Consider the following 14799-nt stretch of genomic DNA (forward strand, 5'->3'; position numbering starts at 1 on the left):
GGGCAGTTGAGGAGCCTGAGCTGGTGTCTCCATTTATCCAGGTGAACCCTGGGCCCAGGGGGCCAGGGAGGCAGCCGTCAGAACCGGGAAAGGCTCTCGGCTCCTCCAGCTCCAGGATTTTCCTGCTGCTCCTGGAGGAGGGAGACGTGGAAGGGGCGGGATCGACTGAGAGGAAACCACAAACATAAAATCCACAGCAGTGGCTCAGAGAACAGGCTGTGCCCTGCTGCAGGACTTGGCAGGCGGCAGGGGGCAGGGAGCGGTCATCGCTGAGGCCTGGCAAGGCTGGGCAGGGCTCTGTGCCACCTGGGAGGGCGGTGGCTTGGCATATGGCATGCACCCCTCCCCCATACACACACATGCTAGGGCAGGCAAGGAACAAGGGAGGGACCTGGGGGAATTGAGGAGGGCTGATGGGGGCTGCTAGGGGCCTGGTGGAGGGCGGAGTAGCTGTGAGGTCTGAGGTAGCTGAACAAATGCAGGTGGCAGGGGCCTGGCTCAAGGGTGCCCAGGGTTCCTCCTGAAGGTCTGGGTGGGGGGAGGGTGTGCCACCTACTGAGCTCAGGCTCTTTTGAAGGAGGGGTGTGACCTGCTGCCCCCTGCCGTCCCAGGGGTCCTGTTGCCTCCTCCTTGCCAGGTGCACCTGCCCTCTTGACAGCCTGGAGAGCCCCTCCCTCATTCCCAGCCTTCGTCCAGGCTGTCCCCACGTGCTGGCAGGTCACCTCCTCAGCAGGCCCTGAACTTGTCGTTTTGTGGTCTCCTAGCCAACATCCCTGCCAGGCCTCACTGGGCTGGCTGCGAGGGTGACAACAGTTCACCAGGTCCTTTAGGCCCCAAGTCCACACTCCACATGGTGGCAAGAAAGGTCCTTCCAAAAACATGACAGGCTCACATTCCTTCTGTGGTGTCCACTCAGGACGAAAACAATGGCCACACAAAACCTGTGCGCATATGTCCACAGCAGCATGACTGACAACGGCCAAAAGTGGGGACAGCCTAAGTGTCTGCGGATGGAGGAATTGATAAACACGTGGTCCAGCCACACACAGGAGTGTCCTCGGCTATGAAAAGGAGGCATTGACACTCGCCATGTGGATGGACCTGGAACACAGTGCTCACGAGAAGCCGGACACAAAAGGCTCTCAGGGCCACCACTGGCCGCACCCCCAGGCCCTGCAGACAAGCCAGACCGGTGCCCCTTCTGCATTCCTGACTCAGCCTCATCACTGCCCATGAACTGTTTGAAGCCACTTGGTATGCGGCATCTTGTTTCACAGCAACAGAAAACTAGGATGCAGGTGCACCTGAGGTTTTGAGTTTTATTAAATCCTTATAAAACAGAATACAAAATTCCGGCATTGACAGTTGGTGTCAGGAAAACTTCTGAGCTGTATCAGTTCACCTGGTACAGTGGAGTTAAAGTGCTTGGATGTTTTTCCCCCCACTTAAAAAAACGCTTGAGTTTTTTTTTGTCTTTTTTACATCTTAACATTTAAACACTGCCGTTCCCTTCCCCCGGCACCGGAACAGCCTGGGACCCTGACGTTCATTCACAGTAACGGTTCTAACCAGACAGCCCCGAGTCACACTGTCATTGTGACAAGGGGGAAGAAAGTGGATGCCCCACCTTTGGGGGGGCGGGGAGAGAAAGCTGTTCACAGCTCAACTTTCCAGAGTAAAATGGCCATATCACCTGCAGCCTGCAAGGCTCCATTTCTTTTACAAAAAGGCAGAACCCCCAGTTGTAAAAATGTGGACTCACTGATGGGTGAGAAATGATGAGGGGGAGGGCAGCTGCCTCTTCCCAGGGACCTTTGGAAAGGCCAGTCCACAGATCCAAGCAGGTGGGGACGGGGAGCAGCATGAGCCCCCACCAGCCACCAGATTGCAACAATCATACAAGATTTGGGGGCCCAGGCATGGCATCTGGGCCCCCAAACCCTCGAGGCCCCCCTGACTTTCAAGTATTCTTCAAGAACAAGGAAGGGAATTCAACTGTTCTTAAAATACTAACGAAAGAGGATGAACTAGAAGCCAGAGGGCCGTGCGGCCCGCCAGCCTGGACGACTGGGCCAGACCCTGGGCCATCTGCCCTGGTGGGAGCCGGGCTGACCAGCAGAAGCACGTGTGCACGAAGGAAGAGGAAGGCTGTATTGCATAGTGTTTCCCACCCGAGGACAAAGAGGGGTGTCAGAGTCTCCCCGAGCCTGGCGGGTCACACGACATCTGACCTGGGTGCTGGGGTGGGGGAGGGGAGCGCTGGTTCCTGTGTGCCCAAGGGAGGCCGTTTTCCTGAAGGTGGGCAGAGCAGGAACACTGCCATGGCGGTGGGGGAATTCAGCGGGTCCCCAGTCAGCCCTAGCTCTGGGGAGGGGCAGAAGCAGGGCTGGCAGAGATTCCATGCCAACCAGAGGGGCGATGGGGGCAGGACATGGCCATGGTCAGACTGAGCCCTGAGAAGGGGCACTCGGGTGCCTGGGTGGGGGGTCTGCAGGACCCCCCTGTTGGCTGACGGGTGCCTGTCCAGCCCTCCCACTTCCTTCAGCGCCCTGCTCCTGGGTGCGTGGAGCCCCTGGTGGAGAGGGCTGAGGAGAGGCAGTGGGTGCACGCCCGGGTCAGCTGCAGCTTAAGGTCAAAGTTCGACAGAGCCCCGATTGTCAGTCAGCGAGGGGTGGGGGCAGGGGTGGAGGGAGTGTCCAGTGGGTGGCCATCCACCCCACCTGCCTGCACCCAGGCCCCCACTGGCCACCAGGGTGTCTTTGGGGTGAGAGGAGGTGCGAGGTCAGCCCAGCCTTGGAAACACTGCGGGCAGGGGAGGGGGCGTGGGCCCCAGCTCTGGAAGACAGCAAACGGCCTCCTCTCCTGAGTCACGTGGGGCGGGGGCTCTGGGCCCAGGGCCTTTCACAGTACAGGTGAGCGTGTGGAGCTGGGGTGGTGAGGAGGGGCACACGCAGCCACACGTGCCCTCCACTCTCCTCCCCGGGCGCCTGTTTGCTTTCAACACCATTCAAAGGAAAAAAGGAAAAAAAAAAGCATGGGGGAAAGAAAAAAGGAAAAACCCAACAGCAAAAACTTTATATAAAAAGACCCCCCAGCTGAGCCGAGCGCCTTGGAACCCAGCCAGGGGGAGCGCAGCCCGCTGGTCACCGGCTGGCAATAGCTTAAAAAAATCTTTAGCTCTGACAGGGAAAGGGGGGACCTATGTACAGAGGGGGAGAGGGGTCACGCGTGGTCCCCCACAAGGACCACGGGGGCCGCGGACAGGCTGGCTTGCTGTCGCCGCTGGGCCAGCTTGGACTGAGATGGCGGGGACAGCTGCAGGCAGCGTGAGGTAGCTCGGATGACTACGGGCTGGCCCTGTCCTGCCTCCTCCAAAGCGTCCTCTTCACGCTGGGCCAGCTGCCGGTTCATGGCGATGGCCTCGGCTGCGAAGGACGTGAGGTCTTTGGCACAGCTATTCCTGGGGACAGAGAACGCGGAGGTGGCCACCAGATGCATCCCTGCTTCCTTTGGGACCCTGGGGTCTGCGTAGTGCCCTGGAGGAGGGGCCACTGGGCCCAGGCACCCCCAGTTTTGCGGGAGGGGGCAGCTGGGGGCCCAATCTATCACCAGGTACAAGGACACCCAGCGCCTGAATGCCTTCCCCCACAACTTAAAGAGGGAGTGTTTGATTTAGACAACTTCACGTTTAACGCCCCCTCACATTAGGTGCCCCCCTCTCCGGGCCCCAGACCCCACGCAGGCCTCACCTCTGTAGGACCATGGGTGTGGGCAGGGTGTTCTCCGGGGCACACTGCAAGGAGAAAGGAGGAAAGGGGCTAGAAAGCAGAGCCCAACCTGTCCTCCCCAGGGAAACCATCCCAGTTCCCCAGCTGGCTGTGACACCACCATGGTTAAGGGGTGCACTCTCCTGGAAACAGGCAGGCTGGGGAAAGGCAATGTTGCAGGAGCCCCAGTGCGTGTGGTTGGGGGCCAGTGGCTCCCCAACCACCCCTTCCTGACTATACCCAGCCCAGCCCCTCTCCCTTCTCAATTGATGAATCTCCTGACACCCTAGGCAGGGCTTCAGAGCCTCCCCCACTAGCTTGCTCCCTGCAGGCGGTCCTTGCTCCCCATGGGGGTCCCTTCCCTAGTGGCCTCAGCTTTAGACAACCACTGGCCGGGAACCACCAGGCTCTTCCTGGATCAGTGGGGACAGAGCCTTGGAGGCTGGCCGCCCACCTGTCTGCCCCTGACTGACCTCAGCTGGCTGCTGTGTGCCAGGCAGGGAGAGGCCCCAGTACCTCCAGGGTAAGGGCAGCAGCTCCTGCAGCCCACACCCCAACCTGGTCAGCAGGTGGGGGGACTTCACAGCTGTGCCCACGCCTCCAGAGGATGTCTGTAGCCGACCCCCAGACCCACGCCACATCTGGGGGTCCTGAGGATGGTCCCCCTCCCCTGAGGGTTCTTGAACACTTGCTCTGAGTCATCCCCGACCCATCAGAGGCTAGGCGGAGGTGGCTGATCCCCATGCCCCCTGGACCCAGTGCAGTGGGCACTTACCCCCTGCACCCAGGGATGCTGCAGGACCTGTGCAGCGCTCAGCCTCTGCTTGGCGTCGCGTACCAGGAGCTTCGAGATGAGGTCTTTGGCAGCGAAGGAGATGTGGGCCCAGTCCTTCTCAGGAAACTCATACTTGCCCTCCTGAATGCTCTCGAACAGCATATTCTGGGGGAGCACACGAGGTACGGTCAGCCACAGCCAAGGGCTGAGGCCCAGCCCCCCATACCCAATGGGCAAACCTGGACCAGGGCGCTACCACACTGCAGAGTGACAGGCTCTGTCAAGGCCCCCAGGCCCAACCACGTGGCCTGACCTGTGGCCCTGGTACAGGGACGTGGGACTGGCCATCCAGAGAGTGGGGTGGGGCTCAGGCCCAGGGTAATGGGATCCGCTGGCAGGACGGGAAGTCCTGAGGGTCCAAGGAAGGCAAGAGGACAAAGGTCTGAGGGCAGCAGAGTGGGACAGCCGGCCTTGAGATCCTCAGTAGGCTCTGCCCAAGTGGGGCCTGGCTCCAGAGTGGGAATCGTGAGCCTTGCTTGAGCCCTGCACAAAAGGCTGGAACCTGGTCACCCCAAACCATAGGCCTCACCCTAGCTCAGCTCCCTGATCTGACTACTTTCTGCCTCTGCGGTGGGCCAGGGGACCCAAAAAGCCTCAGGAAACACAGGAAGGTTAAACCGGGATTACTCTGCAGACCTGGTCACTGTTCCCCAGCCAGGCCCTAGGGGTTGCACGGGCAAGGAGTGGGGGATGCACCTGGCAAGCTGGGCAGGCTTCGCCGCGGTCCCAGCCGCAGTCACTGCCACAGTGGCCCACAAAGGGCGGGTAGCCGCTGAGCAGAATATAGAGGATGACGCCCAGGCTCCAGAGGTCACAGCGCTTGTCGTAGATGCTGGCCTCCTCGCTGAAGGCCTCCACCACTTCGGGGGCCATGTACTCCGCAGAGCCGCACTGTGGAATGGGCGTGGGGAAGGGCGTCAGGCTGGGGAACTCGGCAGGAGGGGAAGGGGAAAGCCCAAGGGAAGGTGCGCCCCAGCAGCTGGGACTTCCCGGGGTCACGTGACGCGAGGGAACGCCCAGTCACCTGAGCCCGAGCCGCTGTGCCTGACAGTCCTGCTCAGCCAACCACAGACTACTGATGAGGGACGACCCCACCCCCACCTGACTGTGGCCCCTCCCCAACCCTCACCCCCGCCCAATCAACAGGTGCTAGGAGCCAGCCCCTCCCCGCCTGACCGCAACTCCGCCCCGTGACGCCCAGACAACCAATCAGCAGCTGTTGCTAAGCGGAAACCGGAGTTCTGAGGCCCCAGGCGGCTCAGCTGAGCCATCCACAACCGCTGCGTGGGACCAGAGGCAGTCCCGTCTCCTCGCCCCCTCCCATCCCATCCCTCTGACCCTGCAGGCTCTCACCGGGGTGAGCAGCTCTGGGGTGGAGATGGGGGAGCAGTCTCCGTTGAGTTTGATGCCACTACCCAGGTCGAAGTCACAGATCTTCACCGGGGAAACCTGGGAGGGGTTGGGAAGGGGCAGTGAGGTGGGGATCCCAGCCCTGAGGGTCCCACCCAGCGTGTACCTGACCCATCCGCCCCATCCCACAGACAAGGCCACCCCCCCAGCGTCCCTCACCTGGTTGGGGTGCTCACAGAGAATGTTCTCTGGTTTTAGGTCCCTGTGGGCAATGCCTAAGAGGAGAAGCACGAGGGAGAATCAGAGGCTGGGGTGGGGCCACCTTCCAGGAGTCCTGGACAGGTGCATGGGGGCAAGGCTGGACACCTGCGGAACCCAGGGATCTTTGGGCAGGCTGGCGAGAAGTAGGCAGCACCCTGAACAGCAAGCCTCACCACCCACCTTTATTGTGCAGGAAGTCCAAGGCACTGGCCACGTCTTGAACGACCACACTGGCCTCCAGCTCGTTGAAGTGCCGTCGCTTGTGGATGTGGCTCAGGATGGAACCTGGGGCCGGGCCACAGTGAAGGGAGAATATGTAAGGGTCACTTCTGTGTCCCCAGGCCACTGCCCAGCAACAGTACCCATTTCCACCTGGCAGGGAAGCCCCCACTCTGGCCTCCCTGGGCCCAAAGTCCTTGAACCTGAGTTGCTGTTTGGACACGAAACGGACTACACAAGCCCCTTCCGATGTGCCAGACCCTCTGAAAGGTCTTCCCTGGTGGCCCTGAGCCCACAGCCCATTAGGACCAGCTGGACATGTCTCCCAGGTCCCACATACCGCCCCGCATCTTCTCAAACACCAGGTAGAAGCGGTCCTCCTCCTCGAAGAACTCAATGAGCTCTAGAACATTCCTGGGGTGGGGGTGGGGGGCAGGATAAGAATTAGACTTCTTGGCCCTTGTGTACACCCATCCCAGGAGCTTGTCCTCCCCACCCCCACGGCCCACAGGAAGACGGACTGGGTCCACCGGCCGGCTTCCGCCTTGCCCACCTGGGACTGCCTGCCCAACAATGGATCCACCCTTGCACAGGGCCTGGCACACAGTGGGTGCTCCCTAAATGCTTGCTGGAGGTGAGGAGGCATTCAGGCCCATTCATCCACTAAAGGTGGTTTGGGGCCCAGTGCTGTGGTGAGGGTCACGTTACCTGTGTCCCTGGCATTGATACAACATCTCCACCTCACGGAACACTCGACTCCGAATGTGGCCGGGCTGCTTCTCAATGATCTGAAATATGTGGGGGTGGGGAGACACACCACCTGGATCAGCCAGACTTTCCAGAGCCCAAAAGGCCCCAACCAGAAACTTCCCCTATACCTCGCCTGAAACCTTTAAGCTCTAGAAAGCAGAGCTCTCCTATGGGGATCCAGAATTTGCCAGAAGTCAGAACTGCAGCATCAGCACAAGCAGGGGGCAATGTGTTTCCCAAGCAGCACCAGAGGCAGGATGAGTGGGACAGGAAAGGAGCCAGGCCCTCTCCTCTCCTGACCCCAACAGGCCTCAGGGGTATATGTGGGGCCTGGGGCCCCTGCAAAATAGCCGTTTAGAATGTCAGGTTTCCTTGGACAGAGCAGCCTCCCCTCCCTGACCAGGAGACTGGTGGCCACTGTGCTGGCTCCCACACCACCCAGGGGACTAGAGGGGCCGCAAGGACCTGGCTGCCAGCCAAGCCGTGCCCGCTTGCCTCAGTGCCAAGTCCTGCCTCCTGAGTTCCACATCAGTCTGGGTACATGTCCCTAGCCCCATGAGCCTGGGTGTTTCAGGCCAGCCCAGATTGGCACCGCCCAGCAGACACAGCCTGCACCTCTGCCCCCAAACCCCTCTGGCACCAGGAGCATTGAGGACCAGAGGGTTCTGGGCTCATCCAGCTTCCCTCAGGCCCACAGAGAGGTGGGGTCAGAAGGTGCCTGATGGCTCTCACTGGGCAACCTCAGGCCCTCTCACTAGGCAAGTGGGCAGGCTGAGTTACCACCCATGCCTGGGGCACTCTGCCCACCACAGCGGCCTGGAGGAAGGAAAGGTGGTGTGTTCCATGCGTCAGGCCCCTGCAGCAGGAAGGCACACAAGTCCACTGGTCCCCAGGGCCTGGGCACTATCCCACTTGTCTTGTGACAAACACACCTGTCGCAAAGATAGGCAGAACCAGATTCCAGGGACTCTGGAGACAATGCCCCCAGCCATGCCCTTCTGGAGTGAACTGAGCCTTATCCTGTCCCTTGGAATCTGGCTAGCACCCCATTTCATGAGGACTGCAGTCCCTTAGGGGAGGGAGGGAGAGGCCTTCTGGGAGGTCACATACGGTGTGATTCAGGCTACCTAATCCCTCCGAACCTTAGGAAGATCCTCAGGAGGAAGACATTCAGAGATACATGGGTGTGTAGAAAGCGCTCGATGCTGTGTCCAATTCTCCAGCAACACTGCCTCACCACACCTGGGAGCTCCCAGGGGTTAGGGACCAGGGCCGTCTTTGTCACGAAACTTCCACCAGGGCCTGAGGCTTCTGGTCAGTTCTGCTCACCAGGGAGCACCTGGCCCCCCTGCCTGGGCAGCCAGCCTCCTGTGACCCACCCAGCCCAGATGCAGGGTCATGAGGAAAGCCTGGAAGGTTTCCTGGAATGCAGGGTCTGACAGTCCAGCCAGATAACACAGGTCATGAGGCTACAACTGCCAGGTTGTACCCTGGGTCAGAGGCTGCACAGGGGCACACAGGAGGCTCTCGAGGGCCTGCCTTGGTCTCCCCAAATGCCAAGCCCCCTGGGTCCCGAGTACCACGTGGCCTTTTAATCCTTGTAACCAATATGGGGAAGCATTTGTCAGCCCTGTGAACCGGTCTGAGGTAACCCAGCAGGCAAGTGTCAGCTCTGAGCAAAGCCTCCTGCTCTCAGAGGCCACTCTGGCACTAGGTCCTCAGCTACCCGCATTAGGGGCCACCCGTTGTGGCCACTTCCCACCTATGCCTGGACTCGGGGGCTCAGCCCAGGCTGACCTGGATTCTTTGGGATAGCCTGAGTCACCGGCCCTGGGGACATTTTTAGACACTGGTTTTCCCCGGTTGCCAGTCCAGGAGCTCATGTGAGCTCCCTTCCTCCCACCACCCAGGCCAGTGCCAGATCGCAGAGGCTGCTGGGGAGAGGTGAGGGGAAAGGTGAGCGTGCCGAGCTCACCTTGACAGCATACTCCTGGTTGGTGATGAGGTTGATGCAAGTCTGCACACGGGCGTGGGCGCCCTCTCCGAGCACATCCTCCTGAAGCTGGTAGACATCTGGGGAGAAGGGGAGCAGTGAGAGTCGTCCCAGGGGGCCCCGTCATCTCCCTGCCACCCCCCTCCCTGCCTGCCCCACTCACCTTCAAACCTGCCTGAGAAGCTGTCAGTAGCCCGGCACCGCTTTTTCTTCTTGCCCCTCTTCTTGGCGTCCGGGATGTCGATGGGCTGGCTCGTGGGCATATCTGTGCCAGGAGGCCCAGAGGTGAGGCTCACTTGGCCCCTTTAACTCTTAGGACCGACCCAGTCCTCACCCACTGCCCCTCCCACCTGGGCCCTCACCAGGACGGGCTGGGCACTCCAGGCTGAAGTCAGTCTCCCCGGGGTGGGCTTGTTCTAGAGAGAAGGCCAGCTCAAAAGGATTCTCCCCCTGCAGGGTAGAGAAGAGAGCTCTCATGCCCCATCGCTGCCAGGGCGGTTCCACCACAGTGACCCATATGCCAAGGGGAAGAAAGCCAGGCTTTGACTGACCATGAAGAAGTGGACCATTAATCCCTAGCACAGGGCCCTTGGGGCCTCTGGGAAGGAGGCGTGTGAGTCACCATGGACACCTCGGTTTGCTCACCTGCAGAGTGGGGACAGCTGGTTGGAGATCAAAGGCGCAGCGAAGTCAGTGGAGGGTGAGTCACCAGCTCCAGGGGGCGGCTCCCAGCCGGCTGCCCAGCCTGCTTTCCCAAGGCCTCATGGGCTCAGCCCTACCTGTGCAAGGCCCTTGCTTTTCTGGCCTCAGTTTCCCCTCTATGAAATGGGGCACCATCAATCTCCCTGCTGTTCCCTCTGGAAGCTCACAGGAAAGGTGCCCAGAGGCTCCAGCATGAACATTGGGCCACCCTCTCCTCAGACCAGAGCATGCACTGTTCTGTTTATCCCCAGACACCCCCCAAGTGGGAGCCCCTCACAGGCTCAGTACCCAGTGAAGAAACCAGCCCTGCCAGGGAGGGGCCTGTTCAAGGCCACCCGGCGACCCTCAGGACCTGGGCGAGGATTCCAGACTCTGACCAGGGCAAGCAGGCAGCTGGGGGATGGAGAAACCTCGTGCCCAAACCAGAAACTTGCTGGGATAAATGCCATTTCTGCAGAGCATATGATCCCACGGAATACTGATAACCCCTTGCACAAGGGGTGAGCCCTTCGAGGCTGGGACACTGAGGCCTGGCCAGATTCCTACAGGAGTTAGCCCTAATTCAGCTCCCCTGATCCAGGTGGACCAGGAGGCCAGGTCCCTGGTGGACATGGGGGGGGGGCTACACACACACTGGTGGTGCCAGTGCTGATGCTGGGTGACCTGGACCAAGTCACTGCCCTCTCTGGGCCTTGTGACAGCTGGGGCCAGGGCTCTGGCAGTAGAGTCATCCAACAGAAGAGGAACTCCAGGAGAGCCCTAGGGAGATCTCCAGGGGCCCACTCTGCCAGGTCAGATTCCTGCAGATGGGAGGCCCGGAAGCCAGGCTGGCTGCAGAGGGGGCAGGTGGAGGTCAGAGGGAGCGGCTGAAAAACAGGCGGGCCCTCCCAGCCTCCCCACCCACCCTGCCGATAGTTGCTAGGAGGAAACCCAGGCGGGCAGGAGAGGAAAGGGAGCACTCCCGCCTTGCTGGGGCTTATCCACCAGCCCCTGCCCTTGCCCACTGAGGAGTCTGGCCCCCACAGGGAAGGCAATCAGCTCCGTCCTTCCACCTGGGAGGAGGGACTTCAGGGTGGCCACAAAAGGAGGTGATTAGGATGGAGGATGTATGTAAAGAAGCTGCCTCGATCTCATGGGACCGCATAAAGACGCAAGGACTCAAGGGGACTACAAGTCCCCTTATCACCTCCATGCGTCTGTCCCAGCCCCTAACTCAGAAGAGCCGGGCCCTGGAGGGCCACCGCAGAACCAGCATTCCCTGTCCAGTGTCCCTCCTCCGTCCCCTGGGACTCCCAGTCACACTTCAGCACAGGGCACAGGGCTGTAGGGTGGCCTGCAAAGGCCAGCCTTCAGACCTGAGCAGTGTGGGCGGGCCAGGCCCAGGGCTGGCTGCGGGCCTCCAGTCAGCAGGCCTTGGCAGGAGGTGGCTGGAACCATCCAGAAAGCTTGAGTTTGTGTTGGCCGCTGAGCTGGCCCTGCGCACTGACCCTGTCTCAGCTCAGGCACAGCCCCAGGAGGTGACAGACCACTGCCACTGATGTCTCACGTCCACCCCTCTCCCACCCAGCCTCAGACACTAGGACATGCCACGGCTGTTGCTGTACTGGGGGGAAAGCAAGGATGACAGGCGTTTGGAAAGGGTGGGGCACTGGCCTGGACACTGGTTCGACAGGCCTGGGAATTCTAGCCCAAACAGTCTCAGCTGGCTCCTCCCACCCTGGTGCTCCGCACACACCCCCAGGTCCTCCTCCTCTACAGGGCAACAGGTCCCTGCCCAAGGAGGCCCAGAGAAGCCATTACATAACTCTGCAGAAGGGTGGGGCAGCCGCTGACATCACTGCGTCCCCTAAGCCAGGCCCCAGGGGGCCCCTGCCCAGCACCTGCCCGACCACCCTAGACTTGTTCGTCTGAGACCAGGACTCAGTAGCTGCAGGGCAACCGCAGCAACTTCCCACTCTGACAAAAAATAGTGGTGCTTGGGCCTGAGGTGTCTGGGAGATGTAGGGCTGAGGCTGAGGGGAGCATTCAATCCATTCCCCCCATTCTGCAGACCACCTAGGAAGGAGTAGGGGAGGGTCTGAAACCCTGCCTGGGGTTTCTGGAAGGACCCCACAGACCCTATAGCACCGGGGACAGAATTGTGGCCTGCACACCACCCCCAGCACTGTACATCCAGCTAAGGTTTGAAAGGGACACGCAGGCAGGGGGCCCCCTTCCGCCTGTGGTTCCTGGAGGAAAGACCCCACAGGCCCCAGGGCGCTGGAGGCACGGCTGGGGCAGCCCCGGGCACAAGGTGGGGGTTGGGCACGAACCCCAGGGGATCCTGAGGGCGGGCTCCGCGCCGCCCCCACTCCCGCACCGGCCACTCGGGTGGTCCAGCTCCGGACATCCCCCAAACCGACCCGGCCCTCACCTTGAACGAATGGTGGAAGCCCTGAATTTCCGCTGTTTTCTTCTGCACCATCTTCTGTCCGGGCCCCGCCAGCGGGGGAGAAGACGCAGGGCCCGGGGGTCGGCCCGTGGGCGGGGGGCGGCTGGGGAAGGGATCCTGCAGACGGGAGCAGACAAAGGAGGGCGTGAGTGACCGCGACCGGCGCGCCGGGAACCCAGGCGTGGGCGGCGAGGCTCCGCGGGGCCCGATCCCCGCGCCCAGGTCCGGGATGGGCCCAGGTCGCCAGGCCTCACTCACCGGAGTCAGGCTCGGACTGGGGCTGCAGTTCCTCCGTCGCCGCCGTCCGAGACACGCAGCCCGGACCCGGCTGCGCGGACCGCGCGGGTAACAGCGCCGCCGCCGCCGCCGCCGTCGCCGCCGCCACTGCGGACTCCTCCGCCTTGGCCGCTGCCGCCGCCGCCGCCGCCGCCGAGAGGAGTCGCGCGCTCAGCGCCGCCGCCGCCTTTATGGGGCAGGCCCGACCCCGCCCCTGACGCAGGCCTCGCCCCTCCAGCCCCGCCCATACGCGCGCGGCTGAGGCGGAGCTGGAAGGGCGCTGCGGGCTCGAGTGCGGCTGCGCGCTCCGGCCGTGTGGCAAGACCATGCGCCTGCGCTGTGTGTCACGCCGGGCTCCGGGCACGGAATCCGGGAAGGGTCTCGGCGGATGTGGGCGGGGCGGGGATGTCTCAGGCTCCGGGAGGCCCGCGGGACCCTGATACAGAGCCGGAGCTCGTCCCGGTCCTCTGGCACCTCCCTCAGTTTCCTGGCGGGGGCCTAGTATACACCGATGTCTTTTGACGACACCCCTGCTCTAGAACCTGTTGTGGCTCCCTCTTGTGGCTCAGGGAAAGGGGACCACAGTAGGGAATGGGGACCGAGATCTGTGAAGGAGCCTCCCTCAGTCCAGCGAAGGAATGTTTTGCCTGGACTGATAGGGGAAAAGCCCTAGGGCTGGGGGGGCCAGGACAGAAGGTTAAACAATCCCATTTCGGCTGGGATCCCGGACCCAGGCTTGGATAGAATCAGCCTGTCCTGAACTGGGCCAGCTCCCTGTTCCCATGGCATGGTGGAGGAACAAAGTCCTCAGAACCCCTGTCCTGGACACATGGGGGCACAGGCCTGCGGGCTGGACAGTCCTCCCTGTCTTCCAGCCACAGCTTGTCCTTCCAGCCACCCACCCCCAACTGCCAGGCCCCGCTGACCTGAAGCTGGACTGTCCTCTCTCCTTCCAGCTGCCTCTATATGCTGCCCCACAAGGCTGCGGCTCATACCTCAGCCAGCCCCAGAACGTTTGGCGGAACCTCCCCAACCAGCTCCCTGCCATCCCCAGCCAGTGCCCTGCCTGTTCATGCGTGCAATTGTGTGTGTGTGTGTGTGTGTGTGTGTGTACAACATACATTGGCTCCAGGTGCCTGGGGCGGGGCTACCAGACCTGCCTACCCAGGGGAAGCCTCCCTGTCCTCTCCACCCCTTGGCTGTTCCCTCCTAACCTCTCCTCCTGTGTGTACGTGGTCACCTGCAGGACTTCATGCATTTGTGGATGGCACGAGTGGATACAGATGAACCATTGCCCCTGCCCAGAAGGTCAGCTCCACGAGAGCACAGATCTGTCCACTGCCGGTCCAGCGCACAACATAGGGCCTGGCACACACACAGGAAGTGCTCACTGAATATTGATGAAAAGAACGGATGTGTTTGAGTGTTCGTACGTGTACGTGTGTGTGCACGTGCACACCTGCATATAAGGGTTGTGTAAATGTAATATGTTCCTGAGGTTGCTGTAACAGAGTACACACACGGCGAGGCTTAAAACAACAGAAATTTATTTTCTCACATTCTGGAGGCCAGAAGTCTGAAATCAGGGTGTCAGCAGGGCCACACCCTTGCCAGAAGGCTCTGGGGAGGATCCTTCCTGCTTCTTCCAGCTCCTGGTGGTGCCAGCAATCCTTGGCGTCCCTTGGCTATAGACACACGGGGCTGAGCACTGGGAGTGGCCTGGGTGCAGGCATCGGTGGGTGCCTGGACTGTGCTGGCCGGTTGAGGCAGCCAGGGCCAGCCCCAGCCTGGCCTGCATGGGGGTGAAGGGAGTTGCTAGTGGGAACCAGGGAAGGGTGGGACCTCTGTGCCCTGCCTGCTGGCTCTGAGACCTCTGTGTTCTGCTGTGGGCTAGCCGCCAGCCCCAGAGAGCTGATACCTGCCATTTTCCTGGAGGATGGCCCTGTTTACAAGTCCAACCCCCAGAGGTGCTAGGCACCCAGGAGATGAGAAGAGAGGGAGGGAGAGCTGGAAGGTACCTGGGGGGCGCAGCTGGGCCTTCCCTCTCTGCCTAGCTTTCCCGGGTCCCCCAAGGGTCTCACCTGCCTCAGGGAGGGAGACCATACCTGCTGCTGGGTGGAAGGGACCTGCCAGGCAGGTGAGGCAGGAAGCCTGGTCCCTGCTTCTCAAGCCTTCCTGGTTGCTTTACAGGTGGCAGGTTTCCTCCATCCAGACT

The 14799-nt window shown here is 61.4% G+C and overlaps 1 protein-coding gene across 2 annotated transcripts; it reads right to left on the minus strand.

The window, feature by feature from the left end:
- Nucleotides 1–1305: 1305 nt before the first annotated feature.
- On the minus strand, nucleotides 1306–12757 carry MKNK2 (MAPK interacting serine/threonine kinase 2). Of its 2 annotated transcripts, XM_074337492.2 has the most exons (15): nucleotides 12567–12757; nucleotides 12291–12425; nucleotides 9821–9837; nucleotides 9538–9625; nucleotides 9339–9440; nucleotides 9158–9255; nucleotides 7141–7220; nucleotides 6773–6846; nucleotides 6394–6498; nucleotides 6172–6227; nucleotides 5956–6051; nucleotides 5299–5493; nucleotides 4543–4707; nucleotides 3750–3793; nucleotides 1306–3460 (listed from the first exon to the last, which is right to left on the minus strand). In XM_074337492.2, the coding sequence occupies exons 5-15, from the start codon at nucleotides 9436–9438 to the stop codon at nucleotides 3223–3225; spliced, it is 1251 nt and encodes a 416-aa protein (XP_074193593.2). In that variant the 5' UTR covers nucleotides 9439–9440; nucleotides 9538–9625; nucleotides 9821–9837; nucleotides 12291–12425; nucleotides 12567–12757; the 3' UTR covers nucleotides 1306–3222. The 2 variants fall into 2 exon arrangements, with proteins under 2 accessions (XP_074193593.2, XP_074193594.1); XM_074337493.2 differs by lacking the exon at nucleotides 9821–9837 and having other exon boundaries at nucleotides 12567–12743.
- Between the last annotated feature and the right edge of the window lie 2042 nt (nucleotides 12758–14799).

This window comes from Rhinolophus sinicus, chromosome 15 (genome assembly GCF_057876585.1).
Source record: "Rhinolophus sinicus isolate RSI-liver-muscle chromosome 15, RSI-T2T, whole genome shotgun sequence".
Classification (NCBI taxonomy): Eukaryota; Metazoa; Chordata; class Mammalia; order Chiroptera; family Rhinolophidae; genus Rhinolophus; species Rhinolophus sinicus.

Coding starts and splice junctions, on each gene's coding strand:
- MKNK2 (XM_074337493.2), bottom strand. CDS start 12,341: ATGGTGCAGAAGAAAACAGCGGAAATTCAGGGCTTCCACCATTCGTTC. Junction 6,228..6,393: donor GGACTTCCTGCACAATAAAG/GTGGGTGGTGAG, acceptor TTCTCCTCTTAG/GCATTGCCCACAGGGACCTA. Junction 6,052..6,171: donor TCTGTGAGCACCCCAACCAG/GTGAGGGACGCT, acceptor AACCCCTCCCAG/GTTTCCCCGGTGAAGATCTG.